Below are 26,531 nucleotides of genomic sequence, written 5' to 3'. Positions count from 1 at the left end.
TATTTTTATTTTGTTTTTTCTTTTTTTCCTTTTTTTTTCTGTCTATCAGCCTTCTTCCAACAGATCTCCACTTAAACCAACAAGACTAGTTTCTGGACCCATGGCCAAGGAACCACAAATGATGCTTTCAGAGGCGGAGGTGAAATTCTGTTCTCTGTTACATTGATCTGAAGCAATTTTGCTGAAGACAAGGTTACCTGAAGCATTCAGTGCTCTTTGAGATTGGAACAAGTCTATCAGTGTGTTTGCAAACAAAATACCCGCCCCACTTCCCCACTGACCAACCTTGCATCACACTTATTCCCCAACAAATTGCGTTACTACCATCAGAACACCAGGCCTTGAAATGTTATATTTCATCCCCAAATTATACCAAACACTTGGATTGCAAAGCACATAGCAACTGCCTCAAGTCTGACAAGAGCCTACACAGAAATATTGAGCTTCCATTAAGTCTTAAAATTTTGCCACCAGAAATACCTTCAAAACTCCCACACAAAAGAATAATGATGAGCCACAACCCAGAACATGTAAGAGATGCTAAATCAGCATTTATCCAGTCTGTGCTCACTCACTTTCCCTCTCTTGACACCACTGGGAGAGGTACTCACCGTTCTTCCGCTCTGCAAAGGGTGGTGGCTGGAGCTTGGTGCCATCTCTCACTTCACTGACAGCCTTCTCTTTGCGTGCCTTTTCTTCTTCATTTCCACTTGGTGCACTTTTGTGGTCCAAGCAATCCTGTTTGATCACACCATTCATCACCGTGCTTGCAGGGACTGATCCAGATTCTGGTTGATCCACTTTGGATACTAAAGTAGAGAACCAGACACCAAAGCGACCCCTGAAAGAGAAGAGGAGCAGGCAAGAACAAATTCTCAAATCAGTCCTTGTAACAGTAAACAAATACTGGCATTTGTAAAGCAATCAGACCACAAGCAAGTATTCCATCTGTTGTCATGCATTAGAAACATTTCAGGGGAAGACTTCAGGATTCATTATTGCCTGTATGATCCTGCCCACCTTGTCTGTTGCGTCTGCATCCTTGGCTGCTTTGATGGGAGAATTTTCACCCATAAGCACAGAATATCTTCAGAAAGCCAAGGGTGTTATGAAATAACACAGGCACATGGCACCCAAATAAGAGAGCTCCTGAACAGTTAGAAATGCAGAGCAGATCTACAAATGGAGAACAACATTTCTTTATGTAAGGCTCTGGCTAGCTGAGCAATCTAGCTAATGGAAATAATTGCATACAACACAGAATAGGCTGCTAACTGCATGATACAGATAGCAAACGATCAATAGCAAGCAGCAGCTACCCTTCATACCAGAAAGTGTAAAAACACTTAGTAAACACTTAGTAAAGTGTGCATGCAAAACTATTCTTTGACATCAAAACTGTGATTACCACACACAGTAGAGTTAAAGCCTTTCTGAAGTATTTCACCAGATTAGGTAAAAAATTCTGAGAGTTCTTGAAAGATGAGAAGAATTGATTGTTTACTACATTGTTCTATTCTGAGTTTTACATGGAGTTTAGTCAACATACATCAGGAAAACTCTCAGGAAATTCTATAAATTCAGGTTTCACTTCAACAAAACATCTAGGGAAGGAGGTGCTTCCCTTGATGACACGTATATCTCACTGGAGAGTGGAAGTAGAAGGATACAGCTCATGCCAAATGTCTTTGTGGGATGTAGACAAACAACCCAAAAGGAGCTGCTGATACTAAGCACAGCAGCAGAAGGCTGCAAGGACCATTTCAACGAAGTGTTTTGTCCAAAGAAAAATCTCCAGATGCTAAATGAAAGTGAATGCCTGTAAAAATCAGCACCAGCTCCTAATGAGTCCCATCAGGAAAGAACTGAGGAGAGCTAAAAAAGGTCATTTGTAGAGAACAAGAATAGAAAAGTGCAAGATTGATTCAGTGATAAAATCTGATTTAATACAAAAAACTTACCAATTTACTGTATATGGAAGTAAGAATAGTGCATTGTATATGATACCATCTCCTCCACGCTACCCATGCCAGGACTTTCTTACACCCCACTTCCTACCCTGCACCGGCACAGAATTTGCTACCATTCTCATTCCCATCCATCTCACTGCTCACCCCCACCTGCCCTCACCACTGCCCCCTGGCCATGTCCCACTGGCAGCAGGTCACATATTGTGTCCCTCTGTCCTGCTTTGTGTTGCATTTCTTTGCCAGGAGAGATATCATGTGGGGTACCCATGTAGTGTTCAGGAAGGAGGTCCCAGGTGTGCCTGTGTCTTTGTATTGCTTTGCAGATGGGTCATAAACTGTCCCCATATGCATCGCCTGGGAAAGCCTGTGTCCTTACATAACCTTGGTGGCTGTGCACTGAAATAAAATGCAGAACCATGCTTGATCAAAATTCAGTCTGTGTCTGTGTGTCAGTCTGAGCAAAACCCTCACAGCAATTCCTCCCTTCTTCTTTGTGTTTCCCTCCACTGTCTTCGCTACTTGCCTTTGCAGCTCCTTCCCATCTTACATGCTCAACATGATGCATATTACTCAGGTCTATGCCATGGAAACAGCCCTGCAGACACCCAGACCAGCTATGGCTGTGTTGCACACCAAATCTTTGAACTGACGTTCTCAGATTGCATCTCTGCCTGAACATTTTTTAGCTCCCTTGGGCAGCTCATGGTCTCCTTTCTAGTGACACCACTGCGTAATCACCACTGTTATGGTCAACAAATCTGCTGTACATTCATTCACCAGTGGCTGTAGGTCTGTAGACCCACTTCTGAACAAGCAGCATTATCTCCAAAGCTTTCTATTTAATTCATGGCTAACATGGAACATGCAATAAATGTTTACATTACTATTTTAAAATGTACATTTTTTAACTTTTAGAAGTTGCTGATATGATGCATCTTTCCAGTGCAATAGTGGGTGATGACAGGGCAATCCAGCAAAATGCATCTGCTTACAAAAATGAGACTGTGTTCAAATGAACACTAAATCTTTGATAAATTAGTCAGGGCTTTGGTGACGTACATGTTGAACCAATATGACAGTTTTATATGGATTATGATTATTAATGTTTTTGAAAAATAGAGGTTGTGAGCCAGACATCCAGTGCTGAAACTGCAAGACCACCAGCAGAGGCGAGAGTCTTTCAGGAAGGCTTCTTACAGGCACTGTGTACAATCTTTTTGCACTCAGAGCATACGCAACATTTTAATTTGCAGTGATTGTACTGGGGTCCTTACTGTCTGAGCCAGGAGGTCACGCTGCGGCCCCGGAGATGCATGCTTTCACAACACTCTCAAGTACCACTGGCTCAATGGTGTTTTTTTTCTAAAGTCAGTTTTGGCCTCAAAACATTCCACATTGTTCACTCACTTCAGCCTGAACTGATTGTATTTACAAAGTTTAAGCACACTTTTGAGCCTCAAAGCACATCTCCCATCAACCACTGCTGCCAACACATAAATTGCAAGTCTATACACAGTACAGGCCGTGTCCCATCTCTCTCTGGCTATAAATATAAAATTCATAAAGCTAGGCTACAATGGTAGCTGGTGGGTGCTTCCTTGTGTGACACTGGAGATTCTCAGGAGCAGCGGCTTGGTTCACAAGCCTCCCTGCTTTCTGTGCAGAGAGCAATGTAGTGTGGAGGAAGATCAGCTTTGCTTCCCACTACATATGTTTGTGCACCCATAAAGGCCCATATGGGGTTTGGTTGCGTCTCTTTTCCAAGGACTTCAGTACTTAAATTCAGGGTCTTCTGAAAGCTACCCTTGTCAATCTTGTCAGGGACTACACAACTACAGCGTCCCTGACCAGATCTTTCCCTGGGGTAGACTGGTGCAGATCCACAATGTCCAGACACTTCGTCTCATGCATGAACATTCAGGAACAGGCACGGATTTCCTGTCAGGAGGTAGTGCCTGAATGTCACTGCCACTTGCCAGTGAAGTTTCACCATCCCCAAGGACTGGAGATGGATGCTGAGCTCAGCACTGACAGAGCCCGAGCCTTGTGTCCCTCAGGCAACCGACTGCCTCTGGATCAGTGGCTTGCAAGGTCGCTGCGACACTCTGCGGTACAGCCTTCCTCCCACTCTTGCAGGAGGAGGCAATGCAGCAGTACAACCAGCCAGAATGCCCTTCTACCATTCCCCTGCTCCTCCACCTCCCCAGCAGCTGTTGCAATGCCCACAGACACCATGTACTCTTGACTCCGAGATCTGCTGTCCTGCTCTCTGGGGACGAACAGTGCTGTATGGAAGGGAGAAGGTTCAGAGACCAGAAACCAAAGCAAGTGCAGCACAGGCACATGTGTGTTCATGGAGGCATGGACCTGGGACGTGGCTGGCCATGCAGCAGTGTGTCCTGACCTTCCTTTACTGGCCTCTATTTTGGAACAATCTGCAGGTATGCTCACAGCCAGTTGTTCATCTAAAGAGCTAAGCCCAGAGCTGTCACTGCCCTCATCCAGTCTGGGTGCCTAGTACTACTCAGGTGTTGCAGAAGTGCCATTGTGAAATCACCCAGCTTTAACTGGAGGAAGAGCTCAAACACACCATCCACCTATGCATGTTGCCTCAAGCTCTGCACGCTGCTCCAAGTTTATCAGAGCTGGAAGGAAGTCATTTTCCCACACTACAAAACTTTTTGTGATTTTTATAATTCTCCCTTACCCCTAATTGGGATAAGAAGTTGAATTCTCCAGGATACTGCAAAATAAACAAGATAAATAAAAATAGGAGAGCAAGTCACTTGTGAATTTTCACAGTATTATTTTAAAATGTTTTAATCTTTTAAAACTGTAATCTCTTCTTAGAAAAACAAACAAACAAACAAACAAACAAAAAACAACTAAAACATCAAGAGTAAAACAGTTTTTTTTTAAATTATTTTTTTTTGGGGGGGAGGGGGCCGAAGGGAAGAGAGAAGAAAAGGAAATGGAGTGTCCCTACAGTAATATCTGTCATATCTGGGACATCTGTACAGGCATGAGAGTCCCATGCTTAGACACCTGGCTCTTACTGGTAGCATGCATAAGTTTAGGTGCAACACCCTGAAACACATTTTGCTTCTTATCTTTGGGAATGGTTTGATGAATCACACTTTCAGAAGGCTGACCCCCTCCCTTATGTTACGTGATGTAATGTTAATAGCGTTGTTGGTCTGACCAGTTACTCCCTGTTCAAGTTGGACCCATACATCTAGTCTTGTTCACTTTATACCTTCTCACCTTTTCCCTTGTGCCACCTCCTGCATGCAAGATGGAAACAAGCATAGATTATACATCCTCAGATACTGAATCCATCTAAATCCTTGGCTGCTTTCCTGTTTGCTCCATCAGATGTTGAAGTGGAAGTAAATACATTTAGCTCTAATGCAAGTGAAGTGCTTCTTAGGCGATCCTGACTCAACATAAATCTTTAAATACCCAAAGAGAAAAAACAGAAGAAAGTTGTTCAGAGATGCAGTTCAGCCTTATCAAATTCTTCACATGTTTGTTGTGGTGTGTTTGTATTCCTGGACTTCTGCTTGCAGGAATGTTGCTGATAAAACCATCTCACTAAACATGGACTTTGTGTGTTTTAGCTGATGTTTACAGTGCTGAGACAGTAAGAGTAGCTCTGGATTCCTGTGGGCAGAAGTTTCATGGACATTTGCACTTTTGTATTGCAGATGCTGATCAAACCCTACTACGTACAAGCTTCATCAGGAACCCTGCCTGGTCTTCCTTAGGGCCATGTCAAGTTTGACAAGGAAGATGACAACTCTGAACGGTCAGCCCCACACCCTGAACAACAAGAGACCTTTGCTCTTCTGAGACCATCCCAGGGCTGCCAGGGAATGTACCATGGCTATTATTTTGCTGTTTTCCTTGCAGATGATGTCCCCTTTGGATGATTCCTCTCAGTGAACTGCCTCATGCCTCCTGAGGATGCAGAAAGCCCTGTGCTCTGATGGAGCTGAGTGCAATGGTACTGTGTGGAGCCTACAGGCTCTTTCCCACAGATCTGCACATTCCTCCCATGCCCTGGAGAAGTGACCTGCTCACCACTCCATCTTCCATGCAAGGAGCTGCTGCTAAGGATGGCTGCCTGGAAAGGGAGCCAGGAGACTTCCTCAGTGAATGGAAAACAAATCGAAAAAACCTGCCACAAGCCTGGATACTGGATACCCCCTCCACTGATGGGTTATTTTATGCAGCTTTTTGTGCAATCCCTCCATGGAGCCAGTGCCAAGACTCAGTGAACAAAGCTATGCAAACATGATGCCATAAAATCTTCACTCAAGGCAAATTCTCCTAGTATTTGGTCACATCATGAACCCCTGTGCTCAGCAAAGTTTGCCAACTCTTTGCACTCCAGAGATTTTAGGGTAGTATCTCCTTCCCAGCCTCCAAATTCCCAGTGTTGATATCTGCTCCAAGATGCCCAAAGGCTATGTGGCCTGAGACGTCAGCAAAGAGTCCTCTGATAGAAAGTGGCAGCTGTCTTCATTCAGGACAGCTCCTGGCCTTTGGCCTGTGGAAGATGATGAGAGATAGGGCCTGTTCTCAGGAGAACATCTCAGCTCTGCCCTCAGCCCCATCCCCTCAAGCTATTTTCAAAAGAAGTGACTTATCCTTCATTTTTCATAGAATGAAGCTTTAAGTGGTGAAAAATAGCAGAGGAAGTGGTGATTAGGAAATGAGTTATTAACCCAGATCCTCCCAGGATCCACATCTCTGTCAGCCATGTAACTTTGCTGAGAATATCTGGGACAAAACCAGATCGACAAAAACTGTATGCTTTTGTAATAATTGATCTTAAAGGTAGTGTGCATCCATAATGAACGGATTCACTGCCATGAACTCCTTGGGAAATAATTCCCTGGTTTGTGCATACATTTCCACTGGACATTTCTGGCATCTAGAAGCCCTTCCTCGGATGAAGATTCCCTGTATAAGGTAATTTATTACATTGTAGTAGCACCTAGAAGCTAATCTATTCTTTTGGAGAAGACATAGTATGTCCAGTATTGCAGGTGCTGTCATAATGTGGTAACAAGGAAAGACAAGTAGAAAATGTCAGAATTGAAAAGAACTTTAAGAACTAGACTGAATGACTATGGTTTGACATGTTAGTGACATGTAGTGACCATTAGAGGAAAGTGAGGCTGCCAGGGCTCAGTGATGTAGCCAGTGAGACATTTTGGCAGAGGAGTCTCTCTGAGGGTGACCAGCTGGTGAGTTCAGGATCTTGTGAGGAGGGCAAAAAGTAGGATTGTGACCCTGGACTTCAGGAGAGCAAACTTTGTCCTCTTCAGGGATCTATTTGGAAGAATCCCATGGGTTAGGGCCCTGGAAGAAAGAGGGGTCCAAGACAGCTGGTCAGTATTCAAGTATCACTTCCTCCAAGCTCAAGATCGGTGCATCCCTATTAGCAATAAGTCAAGCAAAGGGGACAGGAGACCTGCATGGATGAGCAGGGAGCTCCTGGCAAAGCTCAAACAGAAAATAGAAGTTTACAGCGTGTGGAACAAGGTACAGACCAGTTGGGAGGAATATACAGACACTGTCAGAGTATGCAGGGGTGTGACGTGGAAGGCCAAGGCCCAATTAGAATTAAATCTGGCAAGGGATGTCAAGGTCAACAAGAAGGGCTTCTTCAAATACATCAGTAGAAAAAGGAAGATTGCGAAAATGTTGGCCTGTTGCTGAATGGTGCAGGTGTCCTCATCACAAATGATATGGAGAAGGCAGAGTTGCTGAATGCCTTTTTTGCTTCAGTCTTTGCTGAAATCAGCCCTCAGGAATCTCAGACCCTGGAGACAAGAGAGGAAGTCCAGAGAAAGGAGGACTTTCCCTTGGTTGAAGAGGATCAGGTCAGAGATCATTTAAGCAAACTTGACTTCCACAAATCCATGGGCCCCAATGGAATGTACCCACAGGTGCTGATAGAGTTTGCCAATGTTATTGCTAGGCCACTCTCCATTATCTCTGAAAGGTTGTGGAGAACAGGAGAGCTGCCTGAGGACTGGTAGAGAGCCATTATCATGCCAGTCTTTAAAAAGGGCAAGAAGGAGGACACAGGCAAATACAGGCCAGTCAGCCTCACCTCCATGCCTGGAAAGGTGATGGAACAGCTCATCCTGGGGGTCATTTCCAAGCATGTCGAGGATAAGAAGGTGATTGGGAGTAGTCAGCATGGATTCACCAAGGGGAAGTCATGTTTAACCAATATGATATCCTTCTATGATGAGATGACTAGCTGGATAGATGAGGGGAGAGTGGTGGATGTGGTCTATCATGACTTCAGCAAGGGTTTTGACATTGTCTCCCATAACATCCTCAGAGAAAAGCTCAGGAAGTGCAGCCTAGATGAGTGGATGGTGAGATGGATTGTCAATTGGCTGGATGGCAGAGCTCAGAGGGTTGTGCTCGGAGGTGCAGAGTCTAGCTGGAGGCCTGTGGCTAGCAGTGTCCCTCAGGGGCCAGTATTGGGTTCAGCGTTGTTCAACTTATTCTTCAATGACCTGGACAGCGCAACAGAGTGTACCCTCAGCAAGTTTGCTAATGACACAAAGCCCAGAGGAGTACCTGATAGCCCAGAGGGCTGTGCACCATTCAGAGAGACCTTGACAGGCTGGAGAGTTGGGCTGAGAGGAACCTTATGAAGTTCAACAAGGGCAAGTGCAGGGTCCTGCACCTAGGGAGGAATAACTCCAAGCACCATTACAGGCTGGGAATGACCTGATGGAGAGGGACATAGAAGTACCGGAGCAAGTTTGGAAGAAGGCTAAGATGATGACTGGACTGCCTGTTGCACAAGGACAGGCTGAGAGAACTGTGCCTGTTTAGCCTGGAGAAGAGGAGATTGAGGGGAGATCTCAGTAATGTATATATAGATACCTGAGGGGAGGGTGTCAAGAGGATAGGGCCAGTCTCTTTTCAGTTGTGCCCAGTGACAGAACAAGAAGCAACGGGCACAAATTGAAGGACAGGAGGTTCCAGCTCAGTGTGACGGGGCATTTCTTTACTGGGAGGGTGACAGAGCACTACAACAGGCTGCCCAGAGAGGATGTGGAGTCTCCTTCTCTGGAGATACCCAAAACCTGCCTGGATGCCATCCTGCGCAAGGTGCTCTAGGTGATCCTGCTCTGCGAGGGGGTTTAACTGGATGATCTTCAGAGGTCCCTTCCAACCTCAGCTATTCTGGGATTCTGTGATTCTGTGATCAGCAAGACTTCCCAAAGATCTGTCAGACTTCCTTATGCTCCTGCTTACATTGCTGCAGAACTGAGGCAACAGTATCTCCTCCCAGTTCATGCAAAGTGCCTGTAAACAAGGGAAGTGTGGGCATGCCTGGCAGAGCCTGCAGCAGGCTCTGGGGGTGATTTCATGGGAACATTTCTGAGTGATGAAATGTAAAAGGCAATGGCAAACAACTGCTGCTTTCATGTCTGCCTGCTGCTTCTGCAAAACCTTGTGATTTTTTATAGAAATATTAGGTCAGCGTTAGCCTTCTAAGAGGTAACAGTTTGAAATCCTTGTTAAACAAGGTGGAAATAGGGAGAGGCCTGTGCTATATAAAATCCCTTAGCTGATGCCTCTGCAAAATCTGAAATGGTGCCCACTGCCACCTTCCTTATCAGACCCAGAACACCAGCAGTCTCCAGTAAATATCCACAGCCTTGAGAACAGTGTGTCTCAGGTGACTCCCTTCATATTCACCAGAGTGAAACAGGCACAGTCATGGTGCCTATCTGTAAGCTGAAGAGCAAGAAGGGTGATCTGCTCCCGAAAGCACATATTTCTTGTCTCAGGCTATGAAGAGACCCTAAGTGATGGGCCTGAATGGAGAGGTCAGACATCAGCTGAAACAGTGGCCACTCTGAACCACTTCCAGTTCTTATCCCAGGGTGTTCAGCCCAGAGATCTATCTGTTCTTGGAATCTCTCCACTCCCAACAGTTTGGAAAAAAGCTGTTCTTTGCTCCAAATAGCAGTAGGAACAGACTCTTTGGAGAGCCCACCAGTGTGGGTTCATTAGGTGCTGAGACAGGATGGAGAGCCTTTTATGTAAATAGTGCTCAAGTTTTAACACTTTCTCTTATGGCACCACTGAGCATGGGCTCTGTATTGGCAACCCCAGCTCCTGGCACCATCTGGGGAAAGATGTCCCTGCAGCTAGAAAACAGCTAATGGGATCCATCCACAGAAGGGGTGTGAGTGATGGATGGTGGTGTAAGGAATGGATAGAGGTGACAACGCTGGGACGCGGCTTCAGACACACACAAGGGTCTCCTTCTCTGAAAATATTCAAGGCCCGCACACTTCATGTCTCAGCTCCTGCTCTTGTAGAGATCTTATTCAAACTGGCCATGCTAACAGCATTGACAGGAATGGATGGAAAGACCAGGGCCAGTCCTTTGGCATTCCTGCAGACTTGTTGCTGTCTAAAGCCATGACACAACCCCTGTGGAGACTCCAGCACTTTTCCCTCATGCTCTGGGCTCCTATGTTCTGCTAAGCCCTGACTCCTGTAATCCACTGCAACCAGCCTTGTTCACTGTCCTGTTCAAAACCTCTTTCCATGCTGAGCTGTGATTTGACATCTTTGGGGCAAGAGGCCTCAGGAATGAGAAACAAAGCGCTGAGACTGTCTGCAGTCCCCAGTACAATTGTAACAGGACCTTCTCTTCCAGAACTGAAGCTGTGATTGGATTTCAAACAACATTTGAACAGGTTTTAATCAAATACAACCAAGAATAGTGAAAGAGATGCAAAGGCTCAGAAAGCCAAATCTATAACCGAGCTCTGGTAGTTCCCAGAAACACAGTGCAGTGGATGGAGAAGTTGGGTTGGGAGCTGAGACACAATATAAACATTCACTGTCAGCCACAGCCCTTGCTCTGACCATGGGCAAGGCCTGGGCAGGGCACAGGGGCTACCAGACCCCATTACATGTGCTGCTGTACTACTGCCCTCTGCTTGAGTTTTGTCAGCTGTGGTTTCTGCATTTGGCTTAAGATTAGAAGTACTTAGGGACCACAGGTCACATGCCACCTGGCAGTTATAATCAGTTCTTAGCACTGCTCATATGTCCAGGGCTATTTCCTGGGGAAAAAAAAAAAAAAAAAAAAAAAAAAAAAAAAGTCTAATAGAAATACTACTATAACTTTACTGGACAACACATGCAAATAGTTCTGAATTAGATAAAACTCCTCCTTATGAATCTGGGCCATGCTTGTAGTTTTAAAAGTAATCTTAAAATAAACCTTAAAATCTTATAAACAAGCAGCAATATTCTAAATATGCTAAAAAGTTTCAAAAAGCAGCTATCAACCTGAGATTTGTTATGGCTGCTTGTTCTGTTTGTAAAAGTGCTTTTAGGCTAATCTTGTGCATTGTCAAGGTCTGACTCATAAGTCCTGTGTGCGGGGCTGGTGTTGCTTGGGTCATGCCAGTTACTGCCCAGACACTGGGTGCAGGGCCCTGCACACCTGGGGACAGTCCCATTCCCAGCAGCCTTGATGGACTAAGGAAACAGACAGGATGAGCTCTGTGATAGAAGTAGCTCTTATTTCTAAACTACTGTTTGATATGATTTTGCTTTATTTATAATCATTTAGCAATTATCTGTTTCTGCTAGTGGCAATGATACCTGGACTGTTTTCAAAGGATGAACCATGCTCCTGATTCAAAGGAAACATCTTTGTTTTCAGAATTAGATTTAAATCCAGCCCCAAACAACACTCATATTTTTCACCATCTCCAGTGAAATGGGAATCCCTGGTTTCTGGAAGTGTCCCTTGCTACTTAACACTGCCAGCATCACTGTTACTAGTAACCCTGACACTGCTAAAGCTCCTATTGCCAAGTTGTATCTCTGACGGTCAGAAAATGAGCAAGTTTCATATATCAATGAAGTGTGGAAGATTCCTGAGGTCAGGCCTTGCAGCTGGTTTATATATGCTGAACTTTGTGGACAGAAATGTCCAAAATCCAGGCTGTTTCCACATAGCACAGCCTTAGGTTCAGAAAAAAAAAAAAAAAAAAGAAAAAAAAAAAAAAGAAAAAACACTGAAAGGAGAACTGCTTTGGACTCAGCAACCTGGAGTCCTTCATCCGAAGGGTGGTCATGGCTCTCGTGAGACTGGTTTGTCTGTGAGGGGCCCTGCAGCACCAAGCTGAGATGCCACCTGAGGTCCCTCAGCCTATGTAGGTCCACTGCTCAACACTGGGCAGTGCAGCTTCTGTCCCATACCTAGTTCTGCTTCACCTGCCTACATGATGTTTACAGCATGGATGCCCTTTGCACAGGTCTTGGTGACATGTCCACTTCCCAGGATTGCTCCCTTCTCAGGATAGCACCAAAAGGCCAGTGGAGCCCAGCTTGCAAGAGAAGTTCATTGTGCATATGGAGTGTGGCTCCTCTGCCAGCAGGGAGGTCTGGCTACGATCTTCCACTCCGAAATCCTCACCTGGTCACACTTCCACACCTGCCAGCAGCCACCTGCCAGATTTCTGCAAGCAAGCATTGGCTTCTCTTGTAGAAGGTTATTTGAATGTCTTTGGTTATTGCAGCATCATTTAACCATGTCCTAATTTTGTGGCATTTGCTATTATGTCTGAACTTTGTCTCTTTGCTACATTTTAGAAAAGTAATAAACAAAATCTTTCTGAAAGAAAACATGGCAGAGATTTGAAATGGAAAATAAGCACACGCTGGACCCAAGCCTCTTTATTAGATGCCAGAAGGAGGGGAAGAAACAAAACCCACTGTCACAAATACTATTAATAAAGTGGTGAAGGCAGGAGTACATCTAGAGGCAGAGCCAGCTTGCTGGTCTGGGACAGTCCCTTGGTCCAGTGCATGGGCCATCTGAAGTTGGCACAGTGAACATTCAGTGGGTGGGAAAGGCCACAGAGTGACCTAAAAGGGCTTTGGGAATGATCCCAGCCTGCTGGCAGAGGACCCATGCCCAGGGGATATGTTCCCACTGCAGCAGGCACTGACCTAAGCCAGGCCACACAATGGACCTGGACATTGGGTGGGTAAGGCCCAGAAAGGCTGTGTGCCTCTCTAACCTCTCTAAGGTTGTGGGCCTGAGCAGTGAATAAGAACATGTCTGATGACAGAGGTCACATCCAACTTTTGCTGTTCAGCCTTTAAACCTGCTCTGCATCACACTGTGGCCTCACTCCACAGCTAGCACATTCTCCACCACAGCCATGAGAGGTCTCAGAAGCAGTGTAGCTGTCCCTGTGCCAGCACATAGATGTTCTTTGTGCTCATGGTTGGGACAGAATAGCGCTCAGGGTGCCTGACATTGGATACCCACCATGTGAGGCAGTGCTGGGAGCAGGGATCTTACTGATGAGCCCAACCTGGACAGTAGCTGGTGACCAGTTGCTCTAGGACCATACTTCAAGAGAATTCTCTCTCCAGTGTCTTGTACTCCCCAGACATGGCAATGGATTAGTGCTGAACACTTCTGAGGTTTCCAGTGCAGTCTGATTTTCTGAAAAATGCATTTCTGCAAGATTGCATCACAGACAATGCTGCTGGAAACTGAAAGTGGGATATGGGTAAGGTGGCCACAAAGTGGAAGTGGCTTTAGGACTTGTGTGAAAGACTGCTTCAACTCTTCCCTGTACAGGTTTTAAACAGCCCACAAATCCTAGGTCCCAGTAGGATGCCAGATCTAATTTAGCCAGGTCTGGGATGTTCTTCAGTCTTCTCTTGGACTTGCTCAGTGATGTATGGACCAAAGGCCTACAGAGTGTAGTCAAAGCCAGCCTAGGATTGGCAAAGAGTGAACCGCTCTCAGTGTCTTTAGGTTTTTAGGATTTCAGAAATCACACAGACTCAAAGCACCAGGCCAATGACCAAAAAAGGGTGATGTTTAGGTAAGCATAGGTGGGGTTATTGCAAGAGGCCAGTCTCGGTATTAACTAGAACTCCATGTCAAGTTCTCATTCTTATCACTCATCCCTCTTATTTCAGTGGCCATGACTCCCTGAAATACCTGAGAAATCAGTTCTCTGGCTGTATGCAAAATAATCAGAAGACACAGGAAGGCTGTGCAGGATGTACAGTCCTCTTCTATCATGTATAAATTGTATCCCCCTCCTCCCCTCTTCCCCCCCCGAAAAAAAAAAAAAAAAATCTCACAGTTTTACAAGGACAGATACCCAGTGCTTCCATGCTGAATCCTGATTCCTGTTGGAATACCCTTCATGGAGAAGCTGTGCCTAAAGGATATATGCATAACTACAAGACTAGATGCAGTGAAGTGTCTCCCCAAATGGTTTTGGTTGTATCCTGACATTAGGATCCTTTGGGAAGGGGTGACTAGAGTTGAGAGAGGAAATCTCCCCAATTTCATAAAACATCCCAGAAAGATCACAAATTAATGGCGCAAATTATTATAATGGTGTTATAACAATTGCATCCCTATCCCCAAGCCACATGTCATGTTAACAGACTTAAGCCCTCTCTAACCACTAACCACAAATGACCTTTAAGTATCAGAAATACCAGTAGGTGCAGTCAGGTCCAGCAAAGAAGAATACCAGCTTGGCAGTTCAAACCTCAAACCCTAGACATAATGATGGCACAGAAAAGAAGAGTTAGAAGATACATGACACGGTGAGGGCACATACGAATGTCGTTCACAGCATAGTGTCATGCCTCAGATCTGCTAGAGCTCTTTGAAGGTGCCAATATAAATATGACCTGGACAATGGGTAGAGTGCACCCTCAGTAAAGTCACAGACAACATGAAACTGGAGGGTGTAGCTGATTCACCAGAGGGTTATGCTGCCATCCAGACCTCAACAGGCTATACAGACAAGAGAGCTATACAGACAAGAATATCATGAAGTCCAACAAGAAGAAATGCAGAGTCCTGCATCTGGACAGGAACAACCCCAGGCACCAGGACATGCTGGGAGCACCCTGCTGGAAAGTAGCTCTGCAGAAAAGGACCTGGGAGTCCTGGTGGATACCAAGCTAAATGTGAATCAGCAATGAGCTCTTGCTGCTTAGAAGGCTAATGGTATTCTTGACTGCGCTAGGCAAAGTATTGCTAGCAGGTAGATGGAGATGATCAGCATTGGTGAAGCCACACCTGGAGTGCTGGGTCCAGTTCTGGGCCCTCAGTACAAGAAGGACATAAATAAGATAACTGGAACAGTAGCAATACAGTAGCAATAAATTTAGTATGATTCTATGATTCTGTGATTCTGTATTTCTATGATTCTATTCAAAGTGCTTAAAAAAATTAAAAAAAAAATAAAACTGACAATGGACAGCTATAGAAGGATATCCAGATATTGAGTGACTGAGTGATTAAAAGGCAAATGCAATATGATGTGCATGGGGAAAACCAATCCACTAAGAGTGACAAGGATTGATCAGCAGAGAGATGAAATAGGCTGTGACTCTTGGCTTGGAAGAAGAAGACTGAGGTAGAAGGCCATAGAGGACTTCCCAGTCAAGAGTGGCCCAAACAGTGTTTCTCACTGTTTCAGTGTTTCTCACACTGCAGAAACTAAGGAGAACCAATGAAATGTTCAATCATCAGTTTTTAAAAAGTCAAAAGAAAAGGAGGAATTATCTGACTCAGTTTATGGTTAAATTATGGAACCCTGTTGCAGGATGTTGCATGTACCCAAGAGTTGGATGTGTTCCAGGTATTAAACACAGGTGCCAGGCCTGGTTCAAGAAGCCTCTGAGGCACAGATGATTAAAAAATAGATTACAGGAAGAAGGATCCCCAAGAATTCAATGCTTTCCTCTAGCCATGTGTCCACTGTGGGAGACCAAACCTTCAATTAGGCTGATCTGTCTTTTGAGCACAGTAAATTCATTTTTATACTCTCAGACAATGTTTTCCACAGATGAACCTGCTGCAATGACTGCCCATCAAATCTGTTTCATAGCACAGTGGAGTGCAGGCAGGGAGGAGAAACATGCATGTATCAGGAGAGGATGGAGACACGGCAAGGGCTCTTGGGCCTGGCAGAGCAGGACAGGGATCAATGAGTTAGGCACAACTAATGCTCCAAAGTTGTGAGGAGCTCCGTGGCCCCACTGCATCCCCCGGCTGCCAAAGGACATTCCTCAGAGCTACTTGCTAAATAATGGAATCTAAATTTCCGCCTTCTTGTGGCAAAGTTAAAAAAAAAAAAAAAAAACAACACATTAAAATTAACCAAATTATACCCTGGTCTAAACAAAGGAGGGCTGGGGCTGCCAATTTCACAGTTATCCCAAATGGCTCTTAATATGACACAGATAAATACTTTCCAATTACCGAGTGGAACAAGCCGGCCCTGGGGGAAAGAGAGAACAATATATTGCAGGGGCCAGAGTCCCAGGAGATTAGGGATTTACACTCTGCTAATCCTGCTGCAATCCACACGTGGCAGGAGAGAATGCAGCAGGGTGAGAGACCATTCTCACACATGCCCTGATCCTGCAGAATGAATGATGCCATGCATTTTCCCCCAGACATATGTGTCTGACACTGTGAATCCCCTGACATTATTCAGAAACCAGGCTGCAGGAAGCAAAGTCAGTGGCTGGATGAGTCCCAGGGCAGGAGGGAGGCCCTTCCTCTCTCAGCCACACAAAAGGATCCACTCATGAACTCAAGCACTGGGTCTGGCCAGCCCCAAACCTCCTTGCTTTCCAGGGAGCAAAGGTGCTAAGTGCTGAAACCATTAATGTACATGGAGGATACAGAGATCAGTTGCCTTAGAAACCCACAGAGGGGTGATTTTCTGATTTAGATCAGCTTCAGAACTGATGCTTTAAAATTGCATTCACGTTTGTTGTTTTGGTAGAGTAACCGGAAGCAGATGCTGGATGGAGAAGACACCAAGAAGTCTAAGGACGTCCTGTGGGTGAGTGCAGCCCAGCGTATGGAAATGACCAGACAGAGGAAGGATTTTCCTGCTACCTAAATGACTCTGCCATTCTCAGGGTCACCATGAGCCCCATCGCCTCCTGCAGAATGGCCCTGTCCTCTCCCCTCTCTTGGGGTTCCTTTGTCCCTAGGAACAGAGCATACCTTGCAGCCTCCCCAGTGCTCTACAGCCTTTCCTGCACCTGGCACAGCTGGCCTTGGTGCTCCTGGGAGCTCCTGTGCAGGATGGGTGCATGGTATTCTGCAAATTCTGTCTGTTCGCTTGGGGAAGATCTGTAAAGATGCTCCACGTATGTTTTGTGCTGCCACCTGTGCCTGGCACATGCACTTAGCTCATCCCACTGCCCATGTGGCTGAACCACCCAAGCCAGCTGAAATCCCCTACCTATGGGACAATCTACCATCCCATACCAGATGTGTATTAGCTCAGAGCACCCAGGAGCTCTGCCAGGCACTCAGAAAGCTGCTGAGTTAGCACAAGGAGGAACAACCCCTTCACAAATGGCTCTGGCATCTTCCTATACAACCTTTTTCTTTCTCAAGGGCAATTCACATGTCATGGTTACAAATGGGCTTTTCCCCTGACCTAACCTCACCCTACTTGTCTGCAGAGGCTTTGGTTTCTGTAGCGAGACCCATACCACTGGTAGATGTATGAGGAAGAGCTGAAGGTGCAGAGGGGTGACCATGAGGCAGTGTGCAGGGATGAAGATACCATGTGCTCCTCTGCAAGATCCTAAACTCTTCTGATTCAGAACCTGAGACAGACCTTTGAAGTCCCCAGTGCATTACTGATTTCTCTAATTTGGTCACTGGTCTTAAGCAAAATATTAATTTGCAACCCTGCAGGCCACAAAGATCTCAGCAGCATGCTGCAGGGTGAGGCAAAGGAAGTCAGTGTGCTGGGAGAGGTTGTGGTGTTGGTGCAGCATTAGGGAGTGGAGAGTCAGGAGAAGAGAGCAAGAAATGAAGAAAAGAAAGGATGAACACATTGCTCTGGTCAGTAAATCACATATCCCTTAATCTAGAGAAGCAGCTACCAGTGATTCTCCCCTGGAAGTGCTACCATCCACTCTCAGTGCCAGGTCTGTCACCACAAGGCAGTGCTACCTGTGCTGCAGCAGGACCTGCTGGGCTTCTCTCTTCTTTATGCCACCTCGAACTGGTTTCAAACCAGAGCTGGAAAGAGATGTTGAGGGACGAGGCTGTGGCTGCCCAGTGGAAACTCCATTGATTACTGGTGCAGTACCTTCCCAACATCATGAACACCTCAGCCCCAAGGGAAAATCTGGGTTCTATCAGCTCTTATAAGCAAGTGTTTCGAAAGGTTTACAGAAAAGTAAAGTAAACAGAGCTCTGAGTAACAAAAGAGCCCCGTTTATGCATTCTTTGATTCACTGTAAAGGATGGTGTAAACTGACTTTTTAACCAAGCATTAGGCAAGATTTGGGCCCCCGCCATTATATAATAAACAGTGACATGGCTATATTAAAATATTTACTTAATGCACTGAAGTGACTTATAGTATGAGTGGCTACTCAATAGGATGGCCTAAGTGTTAAGGCGTCAGGTGCCATCGCCTGTATAAATATTCTGTGTGCACTTGTTTATAGGAAAACCCCATCTGGATTTGGCTAAAACAGCAGACACCCTGCTGACCCCAGTTTTTGCTATTGGAAAATATAACACAAGTGTTCACTCATCTAGAATAACAGCAGCGGTTAAGTGCCATCTGACAGACAGAAGGGTATTGGCTTTTCTCAATAGACAGCAGGCTTGGTGCTGTGAAGCGCTTCACAGCAACGGCTCCCCAAGATTTACAGCATCCTGTGGACCAGAAGCAGAAGGCTCTACCTTCCCCCTCACAGTCCTTGGCAGATAGGAGACATCAGGATGCCTGGGCACATGCAAAAAAACTCAGATACCCCCCAAATCCTGCTGAAACACGGTGGTGGACTGTGCCACTTTGTGAGGAGACAGGAGGCCAGGTCCTCTTCTCCATCCATCTGGTTGCTGTGAAATCTTAAGCAGACTCTGCCCATCCATGGTGCCCACTCACTTGTACGTGCCCAATGGAAGAAGTGTCTGGGGCTGAGTAAAGCACAAGAGCTTTCCACTGTCTCATCCCACCATTATACTCACAACAAATGCTGAGAAGGAAACACAGCCAAAGTCAAACAGTGGAAGTCAAACAGTGAAAATGCTCTGGGTGAGGGCAGCCATTGGAGAAAGTGGTCTATGCTTTAGAACTGCAGCCTGGATGAGAAACGTGCTCTGAGCTCTGCCTCCTGAAGGTCTGACTGCCAGCATTGCACATCATAGTCTTGACAGATGTGATTACTTCCATCTTTTCACAAACATAACTAGGAAAAGCAGAAAATTTAGCTAATGGATCCACAGCAAATGAAACCTGGAGCAGCAGTATGCCTGTAGCACATTGCTGCCTCCTGAACTGGCAGTGGGAGCAGGGAGCCTGGGACTCTGCCAGAACTTTCCTTAGCTCTTTGCTGGCAGGCAAATAATGGTGAGATGTGGGAATCCTGCACATATTGCGTAGGCTGGAAAAGAGAGATATCTCCTGCCAGCTCCTCTCCCCACACAAGGCCCTGCCCCAAGCAAGCACTGCTCTCCCCGATGGATGAATTGCTGTTCCTCCAACACTACACAACACATACACACAGGCCAATACATATGGCTGCTCATCCTGTGAACCATTTGCACCTAATTCAACTTGAGTTCAGCTTTTTTCTTCCAAATTAGTAATCTGAATCACAGTGGCCTTCCAGATAAGTTCTCTTTAGGACCTGCTGCAACACCACCAGCATTTCTCTTTTTCACACAAATTATCACTCCTGATAAAGCTAAGATGATTGCTTTTCACATATACATCTTTTTCGTGTCTCCTGGCCAACCTACAATCAAAAAACAGAGCAGCATCTTTCTCCTTATTTTCAAAAAATGGGCTCAGCTTGGAGCAGATGTAGGGCCACTCAGGGAGAGAGATGGAAGTGAGCTCCCTGTCCTGAGTTACCCCACTTGAATGAGGGGCTATGAATGGGTCTGATTCTCCCACCACAGTGTGGGCCAGGGCAGAGAGGACAATGCTTTGACTGTCAGTGCTGAAACTTCTGTCTCCACTTTGGCTCCATGTGTTTTAAACACTGGTGGAAGATGGAAAAGAAGGGAAAGAAGAATGATGGAGTCCTTACAGGCTCATGCCTGGGGGGATTACACATAGTATGGGCTATTTCCATGAAGGTTTCCTCTCATTCTTGTGCAGTAACTGGTGTGTTGGTGACCTCTGTACGTATCTCTAGGCCAAACTTCTGCTCAAAGCAGGACAACGTGAAATCAAGTCATGGCTTATTATAGCTGAGTCCTGAACACCTCCAAGGATGGAGATGCAATGCAGGAATTCAGTTCCAACCTGCTTCCCTTTTAAGCCCACTTGGTATATCCTCTGTCCCCAGGTGCAGGTAGGAGATGGAGAAATGAAATGGACATAGAGCCCTGATCCCCACTGTCAGGAAAGGCTCTTGCTGTTTCAGTTTTGCTTTCAGAGGCTGCTGGCTCCAATGCATTCCTGTCTTCAGCCCTCCAGATGTCCTTCCCTCAGTACTCCCGAGTGGCACAAACAGATGGCTGGAGTGTTTGATGCCCCTGGCTCTTGGTCTGAAAGGCTTGTAAGAGTTGGGCTTACTTCCATCAGGCAGACATGAAGCTGCCAGACAGATGGCATTTCAGATTGCTAAATAAAATCTGCTAAGTTTAAAAGAGGGATAATTTTCTGTTGGAAAAGGGTTCTGAAGGAAAATTTATGACTCTTCACAGTGTTCTGTGTCCATGGGACTCTGTGTCCAATGGTCAGACTATGGACAATGATCTGGGAGCTCAGCACAGGGACAGTCCACCCCCACAGCTCTCCTCCCCTTGGCCAGTCTTGCAGGAGGCAGCATCTGGCTGAAGAAACCAGCCCACTTTCCAAGGGGTTTGCATGCTGCTAGTGGTTGCAAGAAATCCCTATCCTGATGGCACCCCGAGGTCTAGCACAGCCACTGGAGAAAAGGTATGACCTTGCTCAGTCGCCCACCCTTACGTGTATCGCAAGGAATGGGACCTCATTGTTTTCAGTCTGCTCTACAGTGGCTTTAAGTCAGTCTGATTTCTATCCCTACCCTGCTATGAACTCCCTGTTCTTCCCAGTCTACGACCTGTCACCAAAGTGGTAAAAAACACCTGCTCCATCTTTCTGCAAATTATTAGTGGAAGTCTTCAGAGGTAGCCCACCTGTGACCTGGTTATCTCTTTCACTCCAGACAAGCACCAAACAATACCAACCACTGAGCATACTTGCTACCTTGTTTTGCGACCAGCCCTCACCAATTACACCCAGACTATCTCTCCTCTACAAGTACACAAGGGTACCATCTGACAGCATGAAAAATCTCTGCAACATTAAGTTATTTGACAGCTACTGCTTCTCCCTGCCTGTAACACATACACGAGCACAAAGGAAATTAAGTATTTCAACATTACATTTTTCTTGACAAATCCATGTTAGCTGGCTGCCATACCTCATCATGTCCTAGTCTACTCTGCAAATGGCACATTAGATTTTTTGTTCCAGATTTCCCAGAATGATTTGCATTATAAGGATTATCCCTTCTATCTCCTTTCTCCCCTTCTGAGGAAGGGCATGATCTTATCCCTGTCTATCTTCTCAGGGAGAGCCACCAGCAGTTGTGAGATGACTCCAGTTCCGTAAATGACCTATGGAAATTCAGCAGAATTATTGCAGGCCCAGCTGAGATGAAAATAAGCAGATTTCATTCATTTAAGCACTCTCAAGCTGATTCTTTCCTTATTTTATCCAGATATCTCTCCCTTTGTAGCTAGTTAATTGCATTAATCACTTCATCGACGTTAATCACTCCAGCAACAACTGAAGCAAAGAAAGCATTGAACTCTTCAGCCCTATGATTTCATCTGTTGTCATCTTTCTATCTGCACTGAGCAGAAGACTCATTTCTTTGACCTTCCTTAAACTACCAGCCCAGCAGGAGTGTGCAACTCTGTCCTTGTGTCCTGCCAGAAGAAAGCAGAGAATTTCCCATGGGGAAAGCCATGATAGTATGTCATAGGTGCTGGTAGTGAGAAATGCAGTACTCTTTCCCACCCATCAAACATCCACCCAGGGTCCTGGTGTTGCTCTTGCAGCTCTGCTCACCCTCACTCGATTACAGAGGGCTAGAAGTTGTAAAAAACAAACAACAAAAAAAAACCACCTGAGTCAGAGTCTGCAGCTCTTCCAGGTTTGTTTTCCCCTCCCCTACCCCCTACCACTATTCCTTTTCCCTGTCTTCCAGCCTGTAACTACATAACAACCTGGGTAGTGTAAATACAGTCCAACTCTCATATCCTGTCAGACAACACTTAGCAGAGCAAACCTGCCTGCAGAGCACTGGCACAGTGGCTGCACACTCATGCTGTGCATTGCACTATCTTTACGAGTAGGATAGTTTAGTCTAGTACCCTTTCTGTTGAATAACACCATAGCCCATGGGGTCAGGATACAGAGACGACAGCAGTGTTACTGTGTACTGGGGTTGTGAATTGATGAGATACCAGCTGAACTTTTGTGCAGAAAGGATTGTGTGTCAGCCCCTGCACGCTGCAGGAGAGCAGACATAAATCACAAAGGCACAATTTTTGTCACTTACAAGAACATGCTTCCTATGGCAGCTACAACTGAACATGATGTTACCTGACCATGCAACTCCAGCAGATTGAGATGGGCTACTGCTACTGCAGAATGGGGTGGAGATGTCCCAGGAGAAAACACTGTGCTGGGAGTAGTGCAGATACCCACCTATTCCAGGCAACTCCCCTCCATCCCAGGTAGGTGGGCATGTACTTCTCTTGGGGCACTCAGACACCTCCTCAGGGCTCCTAACTATCCTGCTTTCTCTCAGCACCCAAAGCATCTCCCTCACCCAACCTCATCTCCTCTCACCCGAGGCATCAGGACAGGAGCCTGCCTCTGAACTGTTCCTGGGCCTTGCAGCTGGTGCAGACTTCATGAAGGCAAGGCTTTCTTGTCCTCACCCAACATCACACTGCCATGGACTAGTACAGCTGAGATCTCACTCCAGGGAGACTGGGATTGCCTGATATGCACCAGGCTCTCCCATCCCTTGCAGATAACACAAACCAGGAGCATCTGCTGCCTGCTTGAATCTAACGTCACCAGCTGAAGGTGGGTCCTGAAGGTGGGGACTGTAGACTCTAGGCACATGTGTTAGATAATGTTGGATAGGTGAGAAGCAGAAGGAAACTTTGTAATGGTTTGATACAAAGCCACAGCATTTCCATCATAAGTGCAGAGCTGTTCTGCTTGGGGATGAGACATCACGGAAAAAGACTACCAGTGCTGAGTGCAGTGGCATTGAGGCAGACTGCAGAGAATGTGGAACTGATGGGAAAAGTTGGGGCACTGGAAAGAATGACATATAAGGAAGGATTAAACACGACTGCTCTAGGCTGAGAAACATACTGAGCTTCTAATTAGGGCTGCATTATGCTTTCTGTGAGAGTCCTCACTCTTAATCACTGAGCACTGGAATAATACTATCACCTGCTACAATGTCGAAAAAACATCCTAACCAGATTTTCTGCAGAATATTTTTATGAAAACAAAAAATGAAGCAGAACACAAACACCTGCTGATAATACAGTTTCCATGTTTAAGAAAAGATTTTTTTTACAACTTCGAGGCTGCACCTCGAGTACTGTGTTCAGTTTTGGGCCCCTCGCTACAAGAAGGACATTGAGGTGCTTGAGCAGGTCCAGAGAAGGGCGACGAAGCTGGTGAGGGGCCTGGAGAACAAGTCCTACGAGGAGCGGCTGAAGGAGCTGGGCTTGTTCAGCCTGGAGAAGAGGAGGCTCAGGGGCGACCTTATCGCTCTCTACAGATACCTTAAAGGAGGCTGTAGCGAGGTGGGGGTTGGCCTGTTCTCCCACGTGCCTGGTGACAGGACGAGGGGGAATGGGCTAAAGTTGCGCCAGGGGAGTTTTAGGTTAGATGTTAGGAAAAACTTCTTTACTGAAAGGGTTGTGAGGCATTGGAACGGGCTGCCCAGGGAGGTGGTGGAGTCACCATCCCTGGAAGTCTTTAAAAGACGTTTAGATGTAGAGCTCAGGGATATGGTTTAGTGGGGACTGTTAGTGTTAGGTTAGAGGTTGGACTCGATGATCTTGAGGTCTCTTCCAACCTAGAAATTCTGTGATTCTGTGATTCTGCCATCAGATTAGCTGGAAATCAAATGTCAGGCTTAAGTTTTCCTACAACTGCTGAAACTTAAGCAAAACCAGCTCAGCCACTTCCAAATGGAGGTAGAAGAACAGCTGACAGTTTCTAGCACCTTCAGAAGTTGAAGCAGGTTAGCTCTGCTGGTAGGAGCCCATCAGCCTCACTGGGACAGTCTCAGACAGCAGGCACGGGAAGAGAGTGGTGCTGAGTAGCAGTGCTCTGGCACAGCCGGTCCACGTGCTCTCAGAGCTCCCCTCTTCAGCAGCTGATGGCTACACTGTGGCCAGCAGTTGGGTCAGGTGAAGGTGATTCTTCCCATCTGCTCCACTCTCATGAGACCCGTCCTGCGTTCAGCTCTGGGCCCCCAGCACAAGAAGGGCACTGAGCTGTTGGAGTGAGTCCAGAGGAGTGCTGTGAGGATGCTCAGAGGGCTGGAGTACCTCTCCTACGAAGACAGGTTGAGGGAGTTTGGGTTGTCCAGCCTGGAAAGGAGAAGTCTCTGGGGTGACTTGCCAGTGGCCTGCCAGTGCCTAAAGGGGCTGCAGGAAAGCTGAGGAGGGACTCTGTGTTGGGGTTGTGGTGATAGGACAAGGGAGAATGTCTTTAAATTAAAAAAGGGTTAAGTTTAGATTAGATACAAGGAGGAAATTTTTCACTCTGGGGGTGGTGAGGCCCTGGCCCAGGCTACCCAGAGAAACAGTGGATGCCCCATCCCTGGAGGTGTTCAAGGCCAGGCTGGATGGGTCTTGGAGCAACCTGGTTTCATGGAGGTGTCCCTGCCCATGGCAGGGGTTTGGAATTAGATGATCTTTAAGCTCCTGTCCAACCCAAACCATTCTGTGATTCTATGATTCTACGATATATAAGGAAGTTCATGAGATGTTCAAGGGTAGCATTTCCCACAAGGTTTCTGATTCTTCTCAACCTCCCCCAAAGGGACAGCCACCTTCCTGCAGCCAAACCCCAAAACCCCAGCCCTTCATGTCCCAGTTCTATGTCTGTTTGTTCTGACTTCGATATCCAAGCCCATAGGCCGTATGTTGGCTGCTGGCTCAACCCTTTCCCTGTCATGTAGGCAGGCAGGCTGGAAGCTCCTCATAGCAACTTTTTGCAGACAGCTCCGTCACACTGCCACAGAGCCCCATTGCTTGGGAAGGGCACCTGGAGTGGAGATGTGGGCACTGCTCCTGGGAAATGCATGGTCCATCCCATCTCATCCTATGCATTCACAGAAAGCTGTAAACAAGCATCATGCTAAGCACAGGGCATGGGTGAGAACAAGGAATGTAACACACTTCCAGTCTCCAAGTGCAGGTTTTGGTATGTTCCTGCCTTCCAGACCTAATGCTTCCCCTTTTTTCCTCTGACAGTCCTGAGAGTGGTAAGTGCCATGGCAGACACTGCTGTGCCTGCAGCAAATCCCTCTGTGTCACACACAGGGTTTCTGCTGAGGTGCAGCAGATGCAAAGACAGCTGCAGTTGGCTGCTGGGAGAAATCTGGCTGTGCCAGAAGCTGTACTCCAGGCTGTGCTCTTAAAGACCCCATGGTGTGTGTGAGCCTGACCAGGCATGTCCTGAGCATAATCTCTTGTTCTGCACTGATTTGGTACTGGTTTTCCCAAGAATGACGCCTCCATGCAGTATTTAAGAGGCTGGCTTTTGTCCTCCCTCTTTTGCCTGCAGAGGGATGCCCAAGAACTGCACACAGCAGTTCCTGCCTGCTTATGTTTCAAGAGCATCGGGGGCAGGGTTCCTGATTTCCACGGTGGTTCAGAAACAATAGCTCTTTGACTTCAATGAGATTTTCATCACTAAAACCACTGCACAAAGTGGCTGCTAAAGGACTAGCAGGTTTTAGGGATGAGAATGTGGACAAGTGGGTCTTTTGTTTCTCAGAGAGAGAAAAATTAATCCTGATGAGACAGCACAGTCACACTTTTGGAAACCTGCTCTCTGTGAGCAGACAGGACCATTTGGTCTTCTCTATGCATACACAGATAGCAGTCCTTCTTCCACTTCACTTCCAAGCCCAGATGACAAACCTGAGGGCACAGAGCAGATAGGTCAGAGCCCTGACTTGGAGGTCTCCCCAGCTGCTGCTATGGGAGATGGATGAGGTCTCAGGGAAGCAGTGGGTTAGAAGACTCCAAATTTCCACAGTGAGCTCCTTCCATGTGGCAGTGGAATGCAGAAGTGCAAAGTGAGGTCTAGGTGATGGCCTGTAAAAACAGAGCTCCAGTATTTAGCTATGGCCTTTGTCTTCTTTCTTCCTGCTATATCCCGGACTCCTAGTGAAGCACAG

The 26,531-nt window shown here is 46.4% G+C and overlaps 1 protein-coding gene across 7 annotated transcripts in view; it reads right to left on the bottom strand.

Moving 5' to 3' along the window:
• Window positions 1-26,531, bottom strand: part of MYOCD (myocardin) — a 245,914-nt gene that overhangs the window by 112,284 nt on the left and 107,099 nt on the right. For 5 of the 7 annotated variants that reach the window (XM_027471506.3, XM_027471512.3, XM_072025860.1 and 2 more), the window contains one exon: window positions 612-841. In XM_027471506.3, the coding sequence (XP_027327307.1) occupies window positions 612-759 (148 nt within the window). In that variant the 5' untranslated portion in view covers window positions 760-841. Of the gene's footprint in view, window positions 1-611; window positions 842-26,531 lie in introns of those variants that run through there. The other 2 variants (XM_027471511.3, XM_027471514.3) reach the window with 1 other exon arrangement.

This window comes from Anas platyrhynchos, chromosome 19, assembly GCF_047663525.1.
Source record: "Anas platyrhynchos isolate ZD024472 breed Pekin duck chromosome 19, IASCAAS_PekinDuck_T2T, whole genome shotgun sequence".
NCBI lineage: Eukaryota > Metazoa > Chordata > Aves > Anseriformes > Anatidae > Anas > Anas platyrhynchos.
This window is presented reverse-complemented; position numbering and strand designations above follow the sequence as displayed.